This window comes from Jaculus jaculus, chromosome 4 (genome assembly GCF_020740685.1).
Source record: "Jaculus jaculus isolate mJacJac1 chromosome 4, mJacJac1.mat.Y.cur, whole genome shotgun sequence".
NCBI lineage: Eukaryota > Metazoa > Chordata > Mammalia > Rodentia > Dipodidae > Jaculus > Jaculus jaculus.
In genome coordinates, this window is record NC_059105.1 from 154,288,099 (window position 1) to 154,312,387 (window position 24,289).

The following is a 24,289-nucleotide window of genomic DNA, read 5'->3' on the forward strand; positions in this document are numbered from 1 at the left end:
TTCTTATCCCTGTCATACTTAGTTAATATCTCAGTTTCTCATTTATGTCTTGATCCATTGGCCTTCTCTTGCTCGTAACTGGTACTACATTCAGTTGAGATTTATCGCATACCTGCTCTACCTCAGGTTCAATGCTGAGCACCCTCTGTATGGTTATTGGGGTTTCTTCCCCATTCCCCTCTACTTTCTTTCTTCCTGCCTTTCTTTAGCTTTTCCATTTCACCCTTTAACTCGGTTATCTTCTCCATCATTTCCTCTGTCAATTATATGCATGCTCTATTGTATACATCTCTCTTTAGCTTGCATAGCTTACTTAATACTGTCCAACACTTCTCTTCTTCCCCTTCCTCCTTCTTGAATCTGGATGGCTCTTGGTTGGTTTCACAGTGACATCTGTGCATGTACTGAAGCAGGCTTAGCTAGGTGTCTGTGGGGAATCTAGTCCTTTGTTTCTGCTCTGCTAGCTCATCTGGGACACTGCTTGAAGCAGTCCTTAGCTGTGAGGGTTTCTTCCAGGCACTGTGACATTGTGTAACTCTGTCCACACTAAACCACAGCTCTCCTTTCTCTTGATTCACTGAGAAAGTTTTTAGCGTGGTGAAGAAAGTGGCTATAGCTTACTGCCAGGGGACTGCGTCCAGCCCATGAATGGCTGCTTGAATTCAGGATTCTGTCATTGGGAATATGCATAGATTATCACAACTGGGTAGGACCTCAGGAAATATTCTATTTTCCTATTTCATATATGGGAAACAGTGATTAGAGTGATGGATGATAAGTCCAGTGGCCCATGAATAAAAATGTAAAATTGAAATTCAGTCTTCTGATTCCAAATTTCTGTTAGATCTACTGATTTTTCTGTAATATTCATTCAGGAAAGTAATGTAAATAGTGTCCTGTGAGATGTTAAATTGTCTTTTTGTTTTGTTTTAGTTTTGAGGTGGGGTCTCACTGTAGCCCAGGCTGACCTGCAATTAACTATGTAGTCTCAGGGTGGCCTCAAACTCTTGGCGATCCTCCTACCTCTGCCTCCCGAGTGCTGGGGTTAAAGGCGTGCACCACCACGCCTGACTTGATAAATTGTTGTCTTTTTATGAACACTCAGGACAGTGATTCATATTTCCCTAAAAGATTTCAGTGTTATTGACCTTGGACTCTTATGCTCAGATGGCTGTACAAAATAGCAGTACTAATCTAAAATGGTTCTTCTTACAAGTCAAACAATGCGATTCCAGGACTTGGTATTACATGAGGGAAAATCAGGAGGCAAGGAGGTCAAGTGCCAGCTCAGCTATACACACAACATCAGTGGTTATAGACAGGCTATATAAGGGATATATTTAGCTATTACTCATTTCCTTTTCCTTATAACTTAGAATTATCACATTTTACATCATCTTGATCCTAAAAAAATTATAGTTTTAGACAAAGTTTGACTTTAGTTGTCCTTCCATATTGGTAGAAATGATTTTTTTAAAAATGTGTGTGTGTGTATGGGTGCAACACATGCTTTGGAGGTCAGAGGACAGCTTCAAAGTGTCTTGTGTTCCGCATTTGAGACACAGTGTCTTGCCACTACAAATGGACATCAGACTAGCCGGGCTGCAACTTAGGATTCTCTCTGGCTTTACATAGGTGCTGGGGAATTGAACCCAGGCCAGCAAGCCTTGCAAGGAAGTGCTTTGGCTGGTGACCCATTGCCACAGCCCTAAAGATCAGGAATTTTTGCTAATAGTTTCTTAGTAGATATGAGTATTAAATACAGTTCTGTAGAATGGAAGGTTATTTCTTATTCACAGGGAACTTGAGCTGTTGCAGTGAATTCAGTCCTATCCCGCAGTGATAATAAAGTCATTGTTGAGTTGGATTAAAAGTAGCATGAGGAGCTCGGGTGGTTTGGGGTATGATCTAAGCCTGTGTGTATATGAGCCTGTATACATGTAGAGTAAGAAAATTGTAGGTGTGCAGCCCGTCACGTGTGCTCTTTAGTTCCTCCATCCAGTGAATGAGCCATGGACAGTTTGCTGCCTTATTGTTTCCTGAAGAGATAGCCATTCTTTGGCCTTCCACCTTGATTTTTGCAGCTCTCTTGATATATCTGTAGATAAATCTTCCCAGACGGTACATGGATGTGACTTACCTTTTCCCTCCCATGTGGAGGAAAGTGTTGGAGGTGACAGTCCTTACTATGTGTAGTTTTCTGTAGCCGTTTTGCTGACAAGACTTTTCCATAGGTCTTAAGGATGCATTGGTGGAAATTCTATTAATGCTTGTAGATTTGGGTTTAGGTATCCTTGTTGAAATTCTTTGCTTGCATACTTCTTTGGTCTTGAATTAAACAAACAAAAAACCAAGAATTAGTTAATGGTTATAACTGATAAAAAAGCAGACATCGTTTAGGACATATAGCTAGTTTGGAAGGTTTGGCTTTGAAAGCACTGGGAATACTTCATATTCAAGTTTATCAGGTTGAGGAAACAAATCTGAGCAATGCAGTACTGGCAGCTAGTTTAGGATATCCATTGTGTGCAAAGGCTCTTAATGGTAGATAGTGGTAGAGTTTGCTTCTTGCCAATCATTGGGTAGTGGGAGATAGGGAAGAGTCGTATCCCGAGTTAATGTCAACAAGCTATTAGAATTGCCAGATAGTGAATGAATTTAACTGAGACTAAGAGCGTCATGATGCACTGGACTTGGGCTTCCCAAGAATTTGGGATACTTTTGTCAGTGCCCTTGAAGTAGAAAAATAGCAAACACAGTTGAAAAGGAGTGGCTTCAGGCTGGATTGAACTTGAGAAGTGAGATGGGGTGAAAATTGGAGCTAAATAGGGGAAATTGTACAAAGGAATTGAGTGTGGGGAGGAAAGTGAGTTGGAGAGGGAAGATGGCATATATTGTGGAGGTAGAATTGTCTGAATATTTGATTACTGATTAGCCTATCAGGATTGAGGAAGGAGTCACAAATAGATTAAATGATGAAGGAATTTGTGCAGAGTGAAGGATTGCTTACATATATAGTCATATTTTCATTTTAAAGAAAGAAAATGGCCTTAGGAATACTTGCTAGTAAATGGATGGGAAGGTCTCAACTAACTGTAGATCTCTGCCACTGCAAACATTCCAGATGCATGTGCCGCTTCATGCATTTGTCTTCATGTGGGTACTGGAGAATCGAAACCAGACCGTCAGAATTTGTAAGCTTGTGCTTTTAACCACTGAGCAATCTCTCCAGCCCCTATTGTAGTCTTTTATTGTAAATTTCTAATACTTTTAATGAATCTTGCTTCTAATTATTCATTCTATATGAAATGTGTCTACATATTTCATTGTTCTGATAGAGTACAGTGAAGTTCCTTTGTGTATTATGTAGATGCACACAGATATATATTTACTTATTAAAATACAGTATATAACATTTTCCTTTTATTTCAGTATCCCACAAATGCAGCCTGTTGCACTGAGGGTTTTAAACCTTCTAATCATTAAACATTTAGTCAAAAAGTATATTAGATGCTTCTGTCTTCATGAACATTATTGAAACGAAATAAAATAGGATAGATTGTAATGAAAAACATCAGAATGCACTATCTGCAGTACAGCTAAATACTGTCTGGTGAGTATTGCTTCTGTGTGTGTTAGGTATGTGTGCATGTGTGTATGCTTGTGTACTAAGTTATGTTACGCACTACTTGATGTTTGTGGCTTATGGTAAAGAATTTGAAATCTACTGAACTTGAAAGGTAGAAAGTGCTTGATGTGAAGCAGATTAGGCTAGAATTGCTAACAGAAGCTAATTGAGACTTTGGAAACATCCTTTTTTAAGGGGCTACAAATATACTACCTTAAGACTTAATGCAAGATGCAATCGAACTTAATAGTCACCTTCACTTTTGTAAAATGCCCTCAAACCTTTCATAACATCTTAAATAGGACTTTCAAATACACACTGCACAGACATGGCTAAAAATAAGGCTCTTCGATGAAGAATAAGGCATACAGGGAGAGTGCTTTGCTTGGTCCATTGAATCAGTTCTGTAGGTATTGTATGAGTCTGGGGGCTTGGGTTGCTTTAAACAGTCCAGAGCATGCAAAATGAAATGATTATACCCTGATATCAGTCTCTTCTTTAAGTACTTTTCCTACCTTTTGACTTGACTTCATGGTCTTTTGTTAGACATTATCCTGGAAACAATTAGACAGGCAAGAGTATTTGCTTTAGCATTACTTAAAACAAAAGAAAATGATCACAGACCAAAAACTCTTGTATTATATGTAGAATATGTGTGTGTGTGTGTGTGTGTGTGTGTGTGTGTGTGTGTGTGTCTTATATGAACACTGTGAAAGAAAAAGGTTGAGGTCTGAAATCTTCCTCAGTCCCTATTTTATTTTGTGACAATAGGGTCTCCTCTTGGACCTGGAGCTAGTCAATTCAACTGGATTTAACCTGGCGAGTAAACCCCAGGGCTCTACTTATCTCTACCTTCCCAGCTCTGGGATTACTGGTAGGCACCTTACCATGCCTGGCTTTTTTTTTTTTTTTTTTTTTTTTGAGTACTATATACTCAGGTCCTTAAGCGCTTTACCCACTGAAGTATCTTCCTGGCTTGTATAGAAGCTCTTTATTTATTTATTTATTTAATTTTTTTTTGGTTATTTTTATTTTTTTATTTGAGAGCGACAAAGAGGCAGAGAGAGAGAGAGAGAGAGAGAGAGAGAGTGAGTGAATGGGTGCTCCAGGGCCTCCAGCCACTGCAAATGAACTCCAGATGTGTACGCCCCCTTGTGCATCTGGCTAACGTGGGTCCTGGGGAGTTGAGCCTTGAACCTGGGTCCTTAGGCTTCACAGGCAAGCGCTTAACCACTAAGCCATCTCTCCAGCCCTAGAAGCTCTTTATTAATAACAGTGTTAGGTGACACACAGCATGATCTCATGAAAGTACTACGCTGTCACTAAACATGGTACTTGTGCAAGTACAGGAGCATGTCTACTTAGAAATGTTAACAACTGCAGGGTGTGTGTGCTTTAAATGTTCACATGTTTATACATATGGAACTATATGTGTGTACTCATGCAGATTGAATGTCCCTTTTTCCAAAATACTGATGGCTAGCAGTAGTCGATGTGCACATTTTGGGGGCACTACTTGTATATGTAAATGAGATATCTTGGAGATGGAATCCAAGTCTAAACACAAGAATTGTTTCTATATTATGTACACCTTAGACGTGTAGACTGTAGGTGGTTTTATACATTATTATTTTTTATTAATTAATTTATTTATTTATTTGAGAGTGACAGACACAGAGAGAAAGACAGATAGAGGGAGAGAATGGGCGCGCCAGGGCTTCCAGCCTCTGCAAACGAAGTCCAGACGCGTGCGCCTCCTTGTGCATCTGGCTACCGTGGGACCTGGGGAACCGAGCCTCGAACGGGGGTCCTTAGGCTTCACAGGCAAGTGCTTAACCGCTAAGCCATCTCGCCAGCCCTTATACATTATTTTTAGTGTACCTATCCTTTCCCACTAGCTATGGTGAGCTGAGATGTGGCGTTATAGTGACATTTTGGAGTTCGGGTTTTTAGATTGGGGTGCTCGACCTGTAGATGAATGTACTCCGTGGCATCAGTGGTTTGCTCAAGTCAGTGCTATTGCTGTGCTGCTTTTCCTCCACATTTTCTAAAAGTGCACAATTAGAAGAGGTGACAATAATTTATTAGGAGATGATAAAAGAAAATAATTCAGACATAGGACATTTCTGTGAACACCATTTATATCATCCAAACCAGGAACATAGAAGCTGTAGTTGAAATCGGTGATTACTAGTCACATTTGCTGATATTGTCACCATGATTCCAAATAAATGCCTCTCCAAAATGGGTTTCTTTAATGCCCCTCAACTTTGTTAAGAAGTAGGATAGGTTTCCAGTTAAGTGTAGAAAAGTATATGTTGGGATCCTATTTCAATTTGTCTGTGGATGTTTGGAATTTACATTTTATTTAATTAATTTTATTTATTTGAGAGACAGAAAAAGGCAGAGAGAGAGAGAGAGAATGGGCACACCCGGGGCTCCAGCCACTGCAAACGAACTCCAGATGCATGTGCCCGCTTATGCATCTGGTTACGTGGGTCCTGGAGAATCGAACCAAGATCCTTTAGTTTTGCAAGCAAGTGCCTTAACTGCTAAGCCATCACTCCAGCCCAGGAATTTACAGTTTGAACACACTTCAGGGTGATTTAGTCAGGTGCAGATGGTCAGCCTATCACAGTGTGAGAGCCATTGCCGTAATTAAGACTATTGTAGATGAAGCATCACGTTTTCTTCCACCTAAACTCGGACCTGCCTGGGCAGCGCTGGTTCAGCTCAGGGTGGGAATAGTTCAAACGATGGAAAACCACAGCATCCTAGCCCAGGGGTCACTTTTGAATTACTTGTGGGACTTCCTAATACACTGCAGATGCCCAGACACCCATGCCAGAGCCCGTGACTTGTCTTGGACTAACATGAGGGCTTGGTTCAGTCTGTCTTATATAACCAGATAGCATGGAACACCTCTTGGTGGAGACTGTTAAACAATACTGATATGTTTTTTATTTTTATTTATTTATTTTTGTCGTCGGGTTTTTTGAGGTAGGGTCTCACTCTATCCCGGACTGGTCTGGAATTCACTAGGTAGTCTCAGGGTGATCCTCCTACCTCTGCCTCCCGAGTGCTGGGATTAAAGGCATGCGCTGCCACACCTGGCTAATACTGATGTGTTTTGATGAAGAAAATGTGGCTTGGAATGGTGGTCATTGGGTCATCTGCAGGTCTGCAAGCTGTCCGACAGCTGGGCTCTATTGTCATTATGTCTAAAGCATTAATGCTGCAACTTGTTGTTGTAACTGGTTTCACCACATGGTTTTTACCCTCTAGATGGCAGCAAAGGCTGGTTATTTCATTAGTGCAGCCCCAAATGACATTCCTCCAGTCTTAAAAAGTGATGCTATGCATTTTAGACTTGGACTTGTTTCAGTAAATGAAGTATGGAGCTTGAAAATGTGTCATCTCTTGGATAACTTTATAGAGCATTATGTCATATAGCTCCAAGAATTTTTTTCTCCAAATTTGGAGTGCATATTGCAAGAGAAATCAGTGCATATGGCTCTTTTAAGACCACACAGTGAATGTTCTACTCGAAAGCTCCTGGGTTTCATCAGAAAGCAGATGTCTTGGAGGACATTAAGCAAGTTGGAAAGCTCATTCATAGAAGGTTTTTTTTTTTTTTTTTTTTTTTTTTTTTAAATCCTTAGTTCAGCATGGAGATTGCTATTTGGAATGAATTGCAAGCCTGAAAGCGGCCAAGGCAGTGGTTCTAGGTAGGAAGCAGTAGGAAGAAGAGTGTATTTGTGGGATATATTCATTAAATTCTAATAGTGTTTGTTTTATACATTGGTTCTAAAAAAATCTAGTAATATGCATGATTCCCTGGTTGCTGAAAGTCATTTGATGGGCAGTGAGCCTTACTTGACCAAAAGCAGCATAGAAATATGTGATTTTCCATTTCCACTCCACCATTGTGTCCTGTTTCTGCATCAGCCATGTGTTCTTGCACATTATCATAAAGGGCAAACGTCTGAAAATACATCAGAGCAAAATCAGCATTTGTGAGGAAACTGTCAGGTTCTAGTTAAGACAGCTGCAGCCAGGATGTTTTCTTTTCTCTTAAGGAAATGAGTTTTGTGAGTACTTTGAACTTTCTGATGATGTATTGACAACATGTTGCGTAAAAAGGCAGTGTTACTTCATAAGTGAGCCTCCCTCCCAGGGCTGCAGGGCCTGTCTTCATACCTTTAGGTCTAGATAGTGACAAGTTCAAGACTCCAGAGACTTCAGGCTATGCTGATTTTTGTGGTCTTTGAGGAGTGGGCCATAGAGTCAGCTACCAGACTATACTGTGGTCCAGACCATGTGACACAAAATACTGACAGTATTAAAATTTTTTTTGTTTTCATTTTCATGTTTAATAGAAAAGTGCATAAGTAATGATGATCGATGCAGTGATAAAAAGGAGGAAATGGCTAGATGGGAAAAAATATCCCTGAAATAGTATATTCATTTCTTTTGTCTTTTATATTGTTTGGCACATCACTGCTGATTTGTGGGTGAAAGGAGGGATGGAAATGGCAAATGTTCTAATTTTCATGTGCTGCTTTGCCTTTTTTATTTCTTGATTTTCTTAGAACTTCCCATTATGCAATGGCACTTATCCCTAAAAGTTTTAGTTTTACGTGGCAAGGGACCCTTGAAAAGGAAATGTTATAGTTTACCTCATTCCCATTATCCCAGCATGAAAGAATATTTGCTTTTAAATAGGTTTTAAATAGGGCTCCACTGGTGGGATTTATATGAAGACTTGTCTAGTTTCTAAGGGTAGAGGAAATTGGTGCCTTTGTTGTAGAAAGTAGTGTGGTTTGTGGTCATACCTAGTCACTCCCAACCTCTCTTTCTGTGATAATTACACATGAGCACTTAGGGTAGTCCAAGAATAAACAATGAAATACAGTTTTTAAATCTTTCCTAGCCCAGTTGCTTACATTTTGTGCCAAACACAGCATCATCACATGTAGAAATACGATGTGAAAATAAAATACACTAACCTTGAATAGTTGTCTTCCTTGTTTATACCTTCTTTATTTATCTGCTTTTCTTTTCTTTTGCCTCTGCTTTTTTTGCTTTTGTGATCCCCTTTCTCCTTTGCTTTTGAATTTATTTGTACCTATTTGATCTTTTTACTTGATTGGAGTCTTATGCCTTGAGTTGGTGATTTGAGACAGCACAGGCCATGGAACTAAACAGACTTGGCTCTTCATTCTAGTTCTGGTGCTAATTACTACATGTCATGGAGCATTATAGCCAGTACAAACCTCACTTTCTTCTGGAATCTTCATCTGGGGATTAAAATACTAACTTTCTAGGGTGAATACAGATACTGTATAAGAATGTCTCTCACACATCCAAAGTGCCAGAGAAGTGTTAGTTGTTACTATTAATACTATCTTTTTAAATGCCTATTTAAAAATTATTTATTTATTAATTAAATATAAGTTTGTTTTTGTTTTTTGAGGTAGTGTTTCACTCTAGCCCTTGCTGACCTGGAATTCACTATGTAGTCTCAGTCTGGCCTCGAACTCACGACAATCCTCCTACCTTTTCCTCCCGAGTATTGGAATTAAAGGTGTGTGCCACCACGTCCAGCTTTAATTATTTATTTTTAATGTGTGTTACTGTGCCAGATTTGTTGCCTGCAAACAATGCAGACATTTGTGCCACTTTTTGCATTTGGCTGTATGTGGTGCTGGGGAACTAAACTTGGGATGGCAGGCTTTGCAAGCAAGCACCTTTAACCACTGAGCCATCGCTCCAGCCCCAAAACATCTATTTCTCTTCTATTGAAGTATTAATTTTTTTTTTTTTATTTGAGAGAGAGAGAGGCAGATAGAGAAAGAGAAAATGGGTATGCCTGGGCCTTCAGCCACTGCAAACTCACTCCAGACACATGTATCCACCTTATGCATCTGGCTTACATGGGCCTGCCAAATCGGACCTGAGTCCTTTGACTTTGCAGGCAAGGGCCTTAATTGCTAAGCCAGCCCAACATCTATTTTTTCTTGTTGGTGGTGGTTTTTTTTTTTTTTTTTTTTTTTTTTTTGGTTTTTCGAGGTAAGGTGTCACTCTAGCCCAGGCTGACCTGGAATTCACTATGGATTCCCAGGGTGGCCTCGAACTCACAGCAATCCTACCTCTGCCTCCTGAGTGCTGAGATTAAAGGCGTGTGCCACCACGCCCGGCTCCAACATCTATTTCTTAATCCTAGTGCATCTTTGGCTTAACTTGATTATTTTTCTGCTCTATCCCCATATCCTCTACTCGCTAGTCTTAATTATAAAAATGTTTCTAAGTGTGAAAATTAAGGAAGCAGTGCTGATTTCTGGGTTGTATTTTCAGTCACCTTAAGCCCCAAAAATGACCTTTTACACATGTTGTTCCCTCCTTACAGCTTGACTTTGTCTGGTTATTGTGAATCTTGTTTTTTTTAAAAGTTCAACGGAAAACATTATCTTTTATTTTCTATATTGTCTTAAAAGAATTTTTGAAAATATTTGTTTTATTTATTTATTTATTTGAGAGAGAGCAAGAAAAAACAATGGGTATGCCAGGGCCTTCATCTGCTGCAAATGATCTCCAGGCACATGTGCCACCTTGTGCATCTGGCTTACATGGGTCATGGGGACTTGAACCTGGGTCCTTTGGCTTTTCAGGCAAGCGCTTTAACCACTAAGGCATCACTCCAGCCCTGTAAGAGTGTTTCTATCTCATTATTTGTAAAGTCCTTTGGCCCTAACATTCTGTGTAAGAGCTGTAGCCAGGTATGTTGCTAGCTATGTGAGTCTTTGCTGTGCACCTCCTATGAACAGTGTTTAAATCTTGAGTAGCACAGAACACTGGTTCTTAAACTTAGTGCCCCAGAGAGCTTGTAATAATGCAGATTCACTGTATTGTCAGGTTTGCTAGGTCTAGGGGTGTGGACACTTTCAGAGTCCTAGGGGATTCTGAGAAAGTGGGCAGAAGTAACTGTTGTGAGAAACTGATGTGTTTAAAAAATGACAGCTGATCCTTCTTTTTGAGATTTTATTATAGAAGAGGCAACAAGTTAATATATCCCAAGGCAGAAAGAAATGTTGTACTCAAGGTACAAATGTGTTCTGGAAATCCAGAGGTAGAATAGTAGCGGGAGATTTTCCAGAGGAAGTGGCCCTTGAGGAAGAAGTAGAGAACAAAACAACATTCCAGTCCTAGAAACAGCCTAGACGGACATGCAGGGTAAGAAGGTCCAGTGATGTGTGGGAAGAGAGTTAGCACTGGGTTATAGTGAGGGTTAAGAATATGGCTAGAATTTCAAAGGGATGAGACAATCAGTGCATGAAAACCATGGTAGATTTGAGCAGCTACTATTTGGACAGTGATGATGTAAGTGCTATTATTTGAGTGGCTGGAGATTTGTAATGATTAGAATGGTAGTTAAGGTGAAAACTGTGTTAGACAGGTAGGGGTGATATATTGATTAACTGTCTTATTAAAGTATTGCCAGTGTTATTCTTAGCATACACAGAAAGTACAGAGAACAGAAAGAAATATCAGGGCCTATTGGCTAGTTGGGAGATGAACAAGGAAGTAGAGACTGGTTCCCAGATGTTGAACCTGGGCCATAAGGAAAGTGATGTGCTATCACCAGAAACAGGATAAGGAAAAAGTTGGAGACAGTGCATAGATGTGTGGGCAAATGCTAAGCTGTAAGTATAGTTGGGCCTTGTGCATGGAACTGTGTGGTAACATTGAACTTTAGTGATTATTAGAAAAAAGTTATCATTCAGGTGACTGGGATAGTCTAGGGAGAAAATGTAATCTTCCTTCCTCACCTGTCACTCTTTTCCCCCCCTTCTACCATAGGTACTTTTATATCTCTTTTCCAGAGCCTGCCAAATGGATTTTCTTGGGCCTTACTGTGGGCTCACAGCCCCAACAAAAGGCTACCCAATGTTGCTTACTGGTGAACATAACTAGTTTTGAGAATATGCTCCCAAGATTTCTTCCATCACTTAAACAATGGGCAGTGATTTAACTGTTATCCAGGCACTGATTGGCTTGCTTAGGAAAGGAAATCCTGCTGTTTCTGCCAGTGACCTTTCTGGCCCCCTTAAGCCATTGTGTCTGGACCAAGGAGACAGATTGCGTAAGCTTGCATTCTGAAGAGATCTGCCACTTTTTGGCACTAAGGCATGCAGTAAGAGCAGGATGCACGCCCCCCCCCCCCCCAGCAAATTTCCTTCCTCAATGGCAGTCCAAGAAAAGCCTGGAACATGGACATAGTTAATAGGTTTGGCTTAAATAGTAATAATTGTCCATTGTTCTCCCAAGTCCTTTCATTGTATTTGTTGAAGCTAAAATCAATAGTCAAAGAAGCATTTAAATTTTTCCAAATTTCTGTAGTAAATTTGTATTATCCTTATAATCAGAAAAGTTATACATAAAGTAAATGGGCTACATATGTATATTGCTAGGAGAGATGTCGATGTCCTCTCAGCTTGATCCTTGTGGTACCCAGGCCTCGCTTACCCTAGCAACTGACTGTTCCTTATGTCATGGACCTTTTGAAGGTCTAGTGCAGATTATATTATAAACTATATTATAGTACAGTTCCACTTTGCACTAAAATTAGTTTTCTAAGTATCCAGAATGACTGATAATAACATATTCAAGGAAAACATGATTAAAAGTCAAAAGAAAAAAAAGGATTAGCTCTTCCTTTTATTTTTTTTTTAAGAGGTGGGGAAAAAAGAAAAACAAACCCAGTAAACCCACTAGCAGGAAAGGCTAAAAATAACATCCTTGAGGAATTATTTTGAGTTGTTTGAAGACATGCTTATGTCTGTCAGAGCATGTTTATATGCTTTTTTTTTTTTTTTTTTTTTTTTTTTTTTTTTTTTACTAGGCAGGGTCTCACTCTAGCCTGGGCTGCCCTGGAATTCACTATGTAGTCTCAGGGAGGCCTTGAACTCACAGTGATTCTCCTACCTCTGCTTCCCAGTGCTGGGACTAAAAGGGTGCGCCACCAACCCGGCTTTATGTGCTTTTAATTGTTATGAGAAGAAGACATACGGACACTTCCTTGCTTTGCTTTTATCATGCTGAATTGGAAGCTCAGTTTTCAAGACTGACAAAATTGAACCTTAACACTCTCCCTTTGAGCTGGGACAATAGACAATGCTTATTTAAAAAAAAATGATTTCAGGCTGGAGAGATGGCTTAGCGGTTAAGCGCTTGCCTGTGAAGCCTAAGGACCCCGGTTCAAGGCTCAGTTCCCCAGGTCCCACGTTAGCCAGATGCACAAGGGGGCGCACGCGTCTGGAGTTCATTTGCAGAGGCTGGAAGCCCTGGCGCACCCATTCTCTCTCTCCCTCTATCTGTCTTTCTCTCTGTGTCTGTCGCTCTCAAATAAATAAATAAATAAAAATTTAAAAAAAATGATTTCCAGGGGTATCAGTTTTCCTTATTAAGTTATAGTATTGCTCGAGAAGTAGACATTCTAAATTAAGAACTATAACCTAAGAAGAAATTATAGGCAGGAATCTTGTCAATTGTGGTCAAGTTGATGGTATTTGTCTTTATGTAACTAGACGTTGGGCCCTTGAGTGCCATTTCTGAAGCTTTTTGAGGCATTATCAGGACTACTAAGGCAGCAATATACTTAAAAGGTGTGATGTTCGTGAGTGTGATGCTTCTCTCATAGATCATATTCACTCTCTACCACTGGCTTTTTCATTGAAGCTGATAGATGCCTACGTCGGTGCACATATTGGTGGTCTGTCCAAAGCTCATGCTTCTCGCTTGGCATTTATGTCCTTTACTTTCAGAATCTTCTGTAGGGTAGAGCGGACACTTTGGTGCAGCTGTGGTGTTCTCTGAAAACCATCCCCTGAAGAGAACATAAGCTGCTTGGTGGTATTGCTTTCTCCCATCTCGGTCTTCCCCACAGCTGCTCTTTGTGTGGGTCTTGGCATGTCATATTCCTTACCTCTTACTAGCTTAATAGTGGCTTTAGGGTGGCAGGAGGAATTGGAAGAAAAGGCAAATCTATTTGCCTTTGGTGAACATGGGGTGTTTCAGAGGAAGTGAGCCTTGAGTGAGACATGTGAGTCTTGTTTCACTTGGTGAGACTTGAGAACTCTGTCATGTAGAGCAGTGGTGGGAGAGCCCTCCGTGCACGCGTTTAGTGACATGTCGAGTGCTTTGTTGAAATGGCTGATTTCTGAGGTGGAGCACAGAGATGACAATAGACAACTTGTCTATCACCCTAGGTAGTAGAAAAGGTCGAATGCAGTTGACAGTGCTTCCCCGTTGCAGTAGCAAAGCTGCTCACTGCCGCCGTGGAGGGAGAGCGAGGCCAGAGCAGGCCTGTTTCCTATCTCAGCTTTGTTACGTACTACCAGAGAGGCCTAGAGGAACTTTCCCTAGCTCTCTTCATTTGTCTCTCAGCATTTCAAGAATACTCCTTTTAAAGGGATGTGGTAAAATAATACCATATATTTTGTTTCTCTGTGTTCTCTGACATTTTTAGTCAGTCTTCTCTGGGGACACAGAGTGCTCCGTAGCACTGCACCTAATGCTTTTCACAGTCTCCCTGTCTGCTCTTAGAGCCTCATTTCGGTTGTAGCCATCTCCACTTCAGCCACACCGTACATGCTGCTCTCTGTCCTGGAACGCCGGTGTCTGCTCTGACCTTTGCTGAGGACTAGTCAGCTAATATGTACATGTTCCTCAGATGGTGGGGAGAGGCTGTGAAGTAAGAGCCAAGGCAGCTCCTAAGCACCCTGTGGTAGACAGGAAGAGCTGCTCCCCATCTCTCAACAGAGACTTACTGCACCCAAATTGTTAGTGATCCTGAAGTTTAAAGACTTCCAGTGGGGGAGAGAAGTTCATATTGTAAGGGTTAAAAGAAATTCATAGACTCTCATAGAGGAAGATGTTAAAAGATCCTCTGGTAGTTCGGGCACCTGCCTGGAAGGGAGTCTTCTTTCTGAAGGAAAATAAAGTCATGCACATCATTAGTCTGTGTAAGTCTTCAGCATAACTTTAAATTAGTATAGAAAGGTGGCAAGCCATATAGAGATGGTTCATACATCATTGGAAGCTAGAGACACACATGATTTTAAAGAACACCCAGTCCATTTCTTGTGTATCACAAAGACTAAAAGGCTTCTCCAAGCCCTTATACCTAATTGAAAAAGGCATGAGCTGGAATTTGGTCTTGTCTGATCTCTAGGGTGCCTTCCTCCCAATCATTCCACTTACCTAACTCTTTGCAAGGCCTGTTAGTTGACTAGTTCTCATTCATCTCTATTTTGTTGTTAAAAGTGTAGTTTCTCACATGACTAAATGTTGCCTGATCTCATTTCTTGTTCCATTTCTTCATTTACCGCTTATCAAGGGCAATGAAACTTGACTCCATAATGCCTGTCTCTGTGTTGGGAGTACAGAGTGTTCAGTTTGTCATGATCAGGGGATTGATGAGTTGCATCCGTGTGGTACTTTGAAGAAAAAATGCTGCAGGTCACCGAGACCCATGAGCAGCATGTTCATTAGTAACCCACCCTGCACCTACCCAGAGACTATGGGAAGGCTAGTTTATAAATTGTGTCTGTATTCCAACATAGGAGGCATTTAAAGAATATGAATAGTTGGGCTGAAGAGATGGCTTAGCTGTCAAGGCATTTGCCCGCAAAGCCGAAGAGCACTGGGTTTCATTCCCTGGTACCCATGTGAAGCCCATGCACAAGGGAGCATAGGCACCTGGGCTAAACTTGCAGCGGCGAGAAGCCCTAATACGCCCATTCTGTCTCTCAAATAAATAATCTTAATTTAATAAAGTTAATTTAATGAAAAATTTTAAAATATGAAGGGTTAATTATTAAATTATCAAGTACTAAGAGGTTTTAGCTGGTTATGTTGCTCCAGAAGGGCTCCTTTAGGTTGTCTTTAGGCGACACCTGCTGCTCTGCTGTTGTTGATTGCATAAAAGCCCTTCACTTGGGTTCAAGAGTGCAAAGCCTCCATCATTTAAGAAGGAAAGGGTTTAGAGTTTAATTGAAATAAAATTTAGTAAGGCTTAAAGTTTGAGGATTTTAGTAAACCACTTGCCTTTCTTGCTTCACTAGGTCCTAATGTGAATGGGAAATTGTTTTTGTTTTTTCAAACTGTTTCAGGAGTGCTCAAGGGTTAAGTTCAGGACCTGGGACCTAGGGGAGAAACAGCTTGTGTCAGCTAGTATGCCATGGTTTAGCAAAAGATTCTGGCCTCTTTACTTTGCTACATTCATGAAACTGGGAGCCTTGCCACCTAATAAAATGATGGTTTTCAAAGATATATTTTATTTATCCATCTGAGAGACAGAGAGAAAGAAGCAGAGCGAGAGAGAAAAAGAAAGAATGGGCACACCAGGGCCCCTAGTCACTGCAAATGAGCTCCAGACGCATGCAGTAGTAGTACCTTGCTCATTCGACTAATGAGGGTACAGAGGAATCAAACCTGGGTCCTTAGGCTTTACAGGCAAACACCTTAACTGCTAAGCCATCTCTCCAGCCCCCAAATGATGGTTTTTGTTGACCTTTCCTCTTTAATAAAAAGAAAATTTTTAGAAAAAAACCCTTTTGCTTTTTTATTCTAGCCTCCAGAGGACAAAGTAGTGGTAATTCCTGGGTCAGGTGTAATTCCTGGGTCATGCTAAGAGTAGGGTGAACATATTTGCAGTTCCAATAGAGAACTTTCTAAAGTGGTGGAATTCCCAGTTTAGAATGCAACCTAAACAGAGGGTTTTGCTAAAATGTAGCTGCAGAAGCTGCTGCGCTTTAGCGGTCCTGGTCTGTAGCACTGGAGGAGCATAATGCTGACATTCTCTGCGATTTAGAGGTCCTGGTCTGTAGCACTGGAGGAGCATAATGCTGACATCCGCTGTGCTTTAGAGGTCCTGGTCTGTAGCACTGGAGGAGCATAATGCTGATATCTGCTGTCTTATTTGGGTGGGTGTCTTGGGTTTTGCTTTGTTAAAAACCTGAACTATTAGAATTTTGGGGTGGAGAGATTGCTTAGTGGTTAAGGTACATATTGGCAAAGCCACACGACCCAGGTTCCATTTCCTAGTACCTACATATGGCTAGATGCACAAGGTGGCACATGTGTCTGTAGTTCATTTGTAATGGCTGGAGGCCCAGGCATGCCTATTCTATCTGCCTGCCCCCTTAAAAAATTAATTAATTAATTAATCCGAGAATTTTGATCGATCCATTTTAGTCTACTGTCTTTTCTCCTGGCATTTAAAAAAGAAGCTATTACTTTACAGGAAAAAACCTAACAGTAACAGAAATCAGCAGAGCAATGACTAACATAAGGTCCATCTCTCCTTTTTCTAGTGTGTTTTAGAGACATACTTTGTAAATGTTATAAAAGAAACTGCCGACCTGGAACTTGGTTAGTTTTCTATCCTACCTCAGCCTCCCAAGTGCTGGAATTCTAGGAATGAGCCACTCTGTCTGGCCTTAGGTTCTGCAAAATAATTATATATGTATATTAATATACATATTATACATATATTAAAATATATTAATACATATGTATATGTATAATTATTCATTTGAGGTAGACATTGAGACAGGGGAGAGAGAGATTGAGAATGGGCATGCCAGGGTCTCCAGCCCCTGCAGACAAACTTCAGATACATTTGCTAACATGCGCATGTGGCTTATATTGGTACTGGGGAATTGAACCTGGGTCCTTTAGCTATGCGGGCAAGTACCTTAACCTCTAAGCCGTCTCTCTCCAGCCCAGGATCTGCAAGTTAATATATATCCCTTCTACAACCATCTTACTGTGTCCTTAATTTTCTTTGAGAGTCATGAAGACTCCATGTTTAACATCTTGGCATTGCAAGATAAAGTTGTCGAGACCTTCTGAGTAGAATTTATATAGTTCTGTCACCAGCTTAAACAAGCCTAGGTTGAGCATCCCAACTCTAAAATCTTGAAATCTGAAATGCTCCAAAATCTGAACTTGAGCACTTACATAGTATTGCAAGGGGAAAATTCTGCACTATAAAATTGTTTCAAGCACAAAAGCTTATCTTAAAGTATTTATAAAATTACTGTCAGGTTATATGTATAATACACGTATTAAACATAAGTGAATTTCAAGCTGATATCTCATATATGCATGTCTTACACATGTGAATATGATTCCTTGTTTTTGAGACAGGGTCTTGCTGTGTATCCCTGGCTGACCTGGAACTGCAGATCCCCTTGCTTAGCCTCCTGAGAACTGGGGTTGGGCGTTGCCAGCATGCAGTTTGCCTGTGCTGAATGGAAAAAAGAATGAGATAGAATATTCAGTGTATGAAAGGACTCTTCAGGTGAAGCAGCTAAGGGGAGACAGTAGACTGTGGATAAACTGAAATTTGGTGTTGAAGCTGGGACTTTGACCAATGAGCTAGGAATTTCTCAGATATACATCAAAACAATCTATCCTCAGTGAACCTTTCATGAACAGTGCAGCCCTCTACCCTCACATATTTCATGTGCAGATTTTCTAGGGTTACTTATTGTCTCCTTCCTTGTTTGAGGATGTGTTGCCATTGTGTGTGTGTGTGTGTCTGTCTGTCTCTATATATATGTATGTGTATATGTGTGTGTGTCTATACACACATGTATGTTTACACACATACACATAATATAATCCTGCATCCAAAACAGTAGAAACTTTAAAATTAAAAGCCAAAAATCTAATGTCATTTCATAGAAAGGGAAGATACTTTTGTAGGAATTACAATGAATTTAGATGGAAGTAAGACTTCTAATAAATTACATGTTATCCGCTTTGATATTCTAAAGTTTATGTTGATGCTTATGTGAATTATTACACTGAAGGCACCCTCCCAGTACAGGAACCTCAGAAAGAAAATCCCTGAAGGCTCAGCAGATTTCTAGTTACATTAGATTAACCCTTAGGAAGCTTGTTTACAGTTAGGGTCTGGAAAAGATGATAAAATGAAAAGTTGTATATTACAATGATTGTATGTGGCTCACATTCAATAGGAAATTGAATTTTTTGGGGGGTGGGGTTGGTTTTTGGAGGTAGGGTCTCTCTCTAGCCCAAGCTGATATGAAATTTACTATGTAGTCTCAGGGTGGCCTCAAACTCATGGCAATCCTCCTACTTCTGCCTCCCAAGTGCTGGGATTAAAGGCGTGTGTCACCACCCCCGGCAGAAATTGAAATCTTACAAATTAGTTGGACTGTTGAACTGCCAGTGCTCCCAACTTCTGTCAGTTTCAGTGTGGCAAGAGTGGATCTCTGACCCCTCGCCCCCAGCTCTTTGGGCATCAGAAGAAAACTGGGGTGACTGGAATCACTTGGCTCCTTCTCTCTGATTCTGTGACTCTCGGTTTTGTGGATACATGCTTTCTGTATGTGCCATTGTGGGACAGTTTTCTAGTTTCTGTTATTCCTAATTTCATGATCGGTACCCTTTAGGCATTGCATGTGCCCAGTCTTGATTATTGGCTAGTAAAAGAGCTCATGCAACTCATTTTTATTGTCTCCTTTGAAAGGATTAAAATTAAGTATATATCTCTTTTTAGAGTTCTAGCTTGACTTGAAAACAACTTTCAAAAACATTTAGACCATCATGTATTTTGTAATAACAGTTGGGTCATTGCCATTTCCCAAGATAAATGTGTTTAAACAGAAGCTTTCCTATTCATCATCAGCCTCAGCTTTCATCCACATTCATTTAATGATGATGCAAGCCCATAGCCCTGGTGTTGTAGTCCATCACCATGGAGTTGTTCTGTCAATAAATCGTCGTACTGCTATCATGAACTTGATTTCGCAAGGAAAAAGATGATTGTGAAGAATTCCTTTTACTTTTGAAAGACCTCCCAGCATTTAAATTGTGTTTAAAATCAATAACTGTTAAAGAAAAAAATAAAATGGCCGTGTGCTACTTTGAAGTCATCCTTTTGGAATGTGACTTGAGAACCAGGTTTATGATTTAAAATGTTCCCCTAAAAGCTTTTCTGTGTTTCTCTACTTAGAGGTATGGCGCACGCTCAGGGAGTCCAGGTGTTGGGTGTCAGCTTTCTAGGACACTGTGGCCAAGGTTTTCTACCTTGTCAGTGGCCTAACAATCCCTGAAGAAATCACAGCATATTGCTTGTCCTTGCTACTACGCTGCACAATTTTTTTTTAAATAGGCCTTTCATATTACTTGTGCTTATAACTAGCTCTGGGTTTTTATTTTCTTTTTGCCAGATCTTAAAATCTATAAACTTGAGCTTCTGATTCCAGCCCACTCACAAGCATGGGGTGGGAGGGGCAGCATCTGCACCAAATGATCCAGACTGTTCTGTGAAACAAATAAGAAGAAGGAAGAAGAATGCCTTTGCTTTGAAAAGAGGAGTGCTCAAACTCTTATGTGAGCCTGGCTGATTCCAGATTTGGATGTTATATATGCTTCATGGGGATTTCAGGCTATGGTAGAAATGCAGGCAACTTCATGGTCAAGGTTATGTGTATTTCCAAACCTACTTTTTTACTTTCACTGCCAGTTTAGGTGTGCTTACTACCAACAAGTTATTAAGTGTCATTTTGTTCAGCAACTATCAATAAACATTTATTAACTTAATAAGCACTTGAGCACCAGGAATATTGAGATATATCTCAAGGATGATATTAAGTTTATCCTTACTTACTTCCGGTTCACTTTGCAGTCACAGAGATGTAAGTTTTTATTTATTTGAACTAATTTCTCCTCATGCAATCAGAAAACTAAATGAGAAATAGGGCCTGCTTGTATTTTAGAAAGAATTATTGGGTATTATGAATAGGAAACAAGATTATATTGGTCATGCAAATATATAACACAAAATGATCAAATGAAAATTCCTCAAGCAATGGTAAAAATAACAAATTATTTACTGCTTTATAATGTTAAAGTAGTTCACCAAGACAATTTGCAGTCAAATTAAAGTGAGTTATGGGAAATGAAATACACAAAGACGTACTCATACAAGTGCAGACTAAATGTTTTCCATTCAGGTATGTAAATGAGAGATACACAGTAAGTGCACACTTGATACAACCATGCAGGCAACACTTAGTCAGGGTCAGATACTCTGGTGTAGTTCATGCACAAATCTTCCCAAGATGCGAGTTCGGTCAGCCTGCTGGGGGTTTGGAGGTTGGACTAAGAAAAATTGAATTTCTTACAAGAACACCAGTATGACTGGATGAAGGTGAGGGTGGTCAGTTATATATGTTACTTACTGTAATTTGTGACTGTCGAGGAAGAGGTGTGGCTGCTGGTGTGATAGTAATACTGCTGGTGACTTTATTGGTTGTTTTGCTTAGTGCCCCATTAGCTAAGCCTTGAGTTCTGGTGCCCTGCAGCGGTGCTGAAGGGCTGGCGGGTCTCAAGGGGCTGGCCACAGCTGGCACATAAGGACTTCCTAAGTGAATGTGGATTTTATTATCCTCAGTAGTTATCACACTTGAACTGCTGCTGTTTGAACGCTGAAACTGCCACGACGACTGTCGGTCCGGGGAGACCCTGAAAACGGCGTGCTTGGCACTGATTTCGATCGGCTCTGGGGAGCGTCCCTGCTCAGGAGAGCTAGCCGAACCAGTCACAGCCAAGACCTGAATAGGTGACATTGTCCTTTCTGGAGTTATAGAACCACATGACTCCGGGGTTTGTGCTCTGGCAAAGGTTGCCATGGTAACTGGGGACATGCTTTGTTCTACATTAATGAGGTTTTCAGTAGACGTTTTCGACTTCACTGGCGTTATGGAGGCGTTTTGGAGAATGGTTATCCTTTGCTTTGGGGTGCCGCAGTTTGGTATCACTGCGGTGCTGGTGTAAGAGTGAGCACCCTCGGCGGTGGGACTTGTGACTTCAAGAGTGGCGGTGTTCTGGACATGATCGGGAGTAACCTTTATGTGAAGGGGCTGGCCAGGTGTGTGGCTTAGGACTAGATCTCCAGGTTGTACAAAGTTGCCATTGGATTTAGTTTGTATTTTGCCATTCTGTGGATGGCCCTCCTTGGATTTCATCCAAGGAATCCACAGCTTCCTGTTCCCGGGAAGAGTAGAGGGGCCGCACCTGAAGGACAGCACAGGCTCCTCTTCGCTGGGCTCCTCCCGCTCCGCCCTCTCCTCATGGCACTGACCGTTGACTGCTCGCTCCAGAGGAATGAGGCTCTTGTAGTCGGGTGGGCCGTTGTCCGCCGCTTCTGTTTGGACTTCTCTAGAAAATACTTGAGGATCAGAAATCCTTCTTCCATTGAGATTAGGTCGGAGGCTCTTGCTAAAATGCCGATACCTCTCTAACTCTTTAGTGAGGTGTTCAATCTCTCTGCCTAAGTCTCTGTTCCTGTTTTCTTGCTGACTTAGTTTCTTTTGCAGAACTGAGTGATCCCCCTGGAGGTGACATATTAGGTCCTCTGTTGCCATGTATTCATGAATTTTCTCTTTTAACACATCTACTTCTCTTGACAGATGCCCCGATTTAGCCTCCTCTTCTTGAAGCCTTTTGAAAAGCCATTGCTCGTGGCTGGATTCTGTCTTTTCTGCTAACTTGTACTTGGCCAGTTCCATTTTAACTTGTTCCAGCTCCTCAGACAGAAGCCGAGCTTTGTCTCGCTCGTTAGCATATCTTCTTTCCAGAGTCTCATACTCGTCTTCTGTCCTCATGAGGTCATCCTCAATGGCTTTCATGTCCTTTAACTTTAGTTTCAGCCTTTCTACTTCTAGAGAGAGCTCCTTAATCTTATTGTTCTCGTGGTGTAACACTATGGTGGACTTAGTAGAGTCTTGATTTAATTTGTTTTTTATGAAATCTTTCTCAACTGCTTCCAGTGATTGAAGCCTATTTTTCAGTATATTCACTTTTGACAGTAGATCATTTCCTTTCTCTTCCTCTGCTTTCAGTTTATTTTTTAGATCGTCTCTCTCCTTTGTTACACTGAACATCTTCTCTTCAATATCAGTTTTGGATTTGAGTGCTCTTTTAGTTTCTTCAATTAATTTCTCAGTCACTGTGGTCACATTGCTTTGCTCCACCTGCAGCTGAGAAGCAGCAGCCTGTAACTTCTCTTCTGTTTGCTTTAGTTTTTCACTCATTGCTTTGCGCTCATCTACAAGCATTACAGTTAATGTTTTCAGTTTAGTTAAATCCTCCTTTAGGGTGAATTCTGTCTTTTCCAGCCTACTCTCAGTGGCTTCAAGCTCTTTGATCTTCCCTTTCACGGTCTCCAGTTCTTGAGACAACTGCCTTGTGGTCTCTCTTTCTTTCTCTAAACTGCACTTCAGAGAGAGGCATTCTTGCTTGCTTCTGTTGAAAGCATCTTCTAAGTTTTCAAGAGCTGTGATCCTGTTATTAAGTTTCTCAACCTCTAGTTTGAAGTCTTTACTCTGTGCTGTTTCTTTTTCAAGCCTCTTGTTGAGATCTCTGCACTGTTCTTCCATTTTTATGAGCTCCTCATCTTTCCCCTCCATATCTAGCACACGTTTCCTGAGCTCGTCCACCTCAGCCAGGATACCAGCACTTCCATATTCTTCCTTGTTGATTTTCTCCTTTATGTCTTGCAGCTCCTCTTCGGCTTTTCTTAAAGCCCTGTTAGTTTCTTCTAGCTCATCAATTTGCCGGCTGAGCGCCGCCAGCTTGTGTCGGAGTTGGCAGTTTTGACTGTCCTCATTGGTGAGCTTCGCCATGATCTCGTCCTGGCTCCGCTGAAACTCCTGGGTCCGTGTGTGCAGCTCCTCCTCTAGTCTCGCTGCCTTCTGCTCCTCTTCCTGAGCCCTGGCTTGAGCAAGGACTAGTTTAGCATGTGTGTCCTCTGCACTTGTGGTCAGATCCTGGATCTTCTGCCTTTGGAGGGCAAGCTGAGCTGTAAGCCTCTGTTGTTCATCTACCACCATCAGAGCAAAAGACTTGAGCTTGGTCAGCTCGTCTCTCAGGGCGGTGACCCTCCTCTCCCTTTCTTGCTCTTTCTTCTCCTGGAACTCAGTTTCTTGATCAATCAACTTCTTTAATCTGGAAAACATAAGACTGCATATTGATTTGTCCTTCAGTGACTCATCGGCTGTGATGAAACATGTTTGTCATTTAGGGTGAGTGAGCTAGTATATAGATAACACGCAAAGAAGTCCCTACATGTGAAGAGGGAAGAGAGCCTTTTTAAATAGTTACCTTGCTGTTCATCTGATTAGCATTGATAGTGGCAGTTGGGCTTCACCAGGAGCCTTAGTAGAGGGTAAGAATTATGGGGCTGGAGAGATGGCTTAGTGGTTAAAGGCTCGTGCCTGAGAAGCCTAAGTACTCAAGTTTGATTCCCCAGAACCCATTTAAACCAGATGCACATGGTAGCACATGTGTCTGGAGTTCATTTGAAGTGGCTAGAGGTCTGCTACATCCATTCGCTCTCTCTCCTCTCTCCCGCATAAATAAATAAAAATAAAACATATAAAAAAAGAATTTAATTGCTTGTGTAACATAAGCAGTGTGTAGTCTTAACTGCAAGCCTTGAGACTCAGACTTGGCTTTAAGACGGGTCCTCCCCTTACCAGCTGACTAACCCAGACAGTTACTTAACACCTCTGAGCCTGAATCTCCTTGCATTTACGTCAAGGTCTTTTTGAGAATTAA

General features: G+C 41.0%; 2 protein-coding genes across 2 annotated transcripts in view; one reads left to right on the forward strand and one right to left on the reverse strand.

The window, feature by feature from the left end:
• Positions 1-24,289, forward strand: part of Cmss1 (cms1 ribosomal small subunit homolog) — a 361,859-nt gene that overhangs the window by 7,654 nt on the left and 329,916 nt on the right. The window lies entirely within an intron of this gene.
• Positions 1,055-23,673, reverse strand: Filip1l (filamin A interacting protein 1 like). Its single transcript, XM_045146714.1, has 2 exons — positions 20,911-23,673; positions 1,055-2,328 (listed from the first exon to the last, which is right to left on the reverse strand). Exons 1-2 carry the CDS (start codon positions 23,560-23,562, stop codon positions 2,137-2,139), a joined length of 2,844 nt encoding a protein of 947 aa, XP_045002649.1. The 5' UTR covers positions 23,563-23,673; the 3' UTR covers positions 1,055-2,136.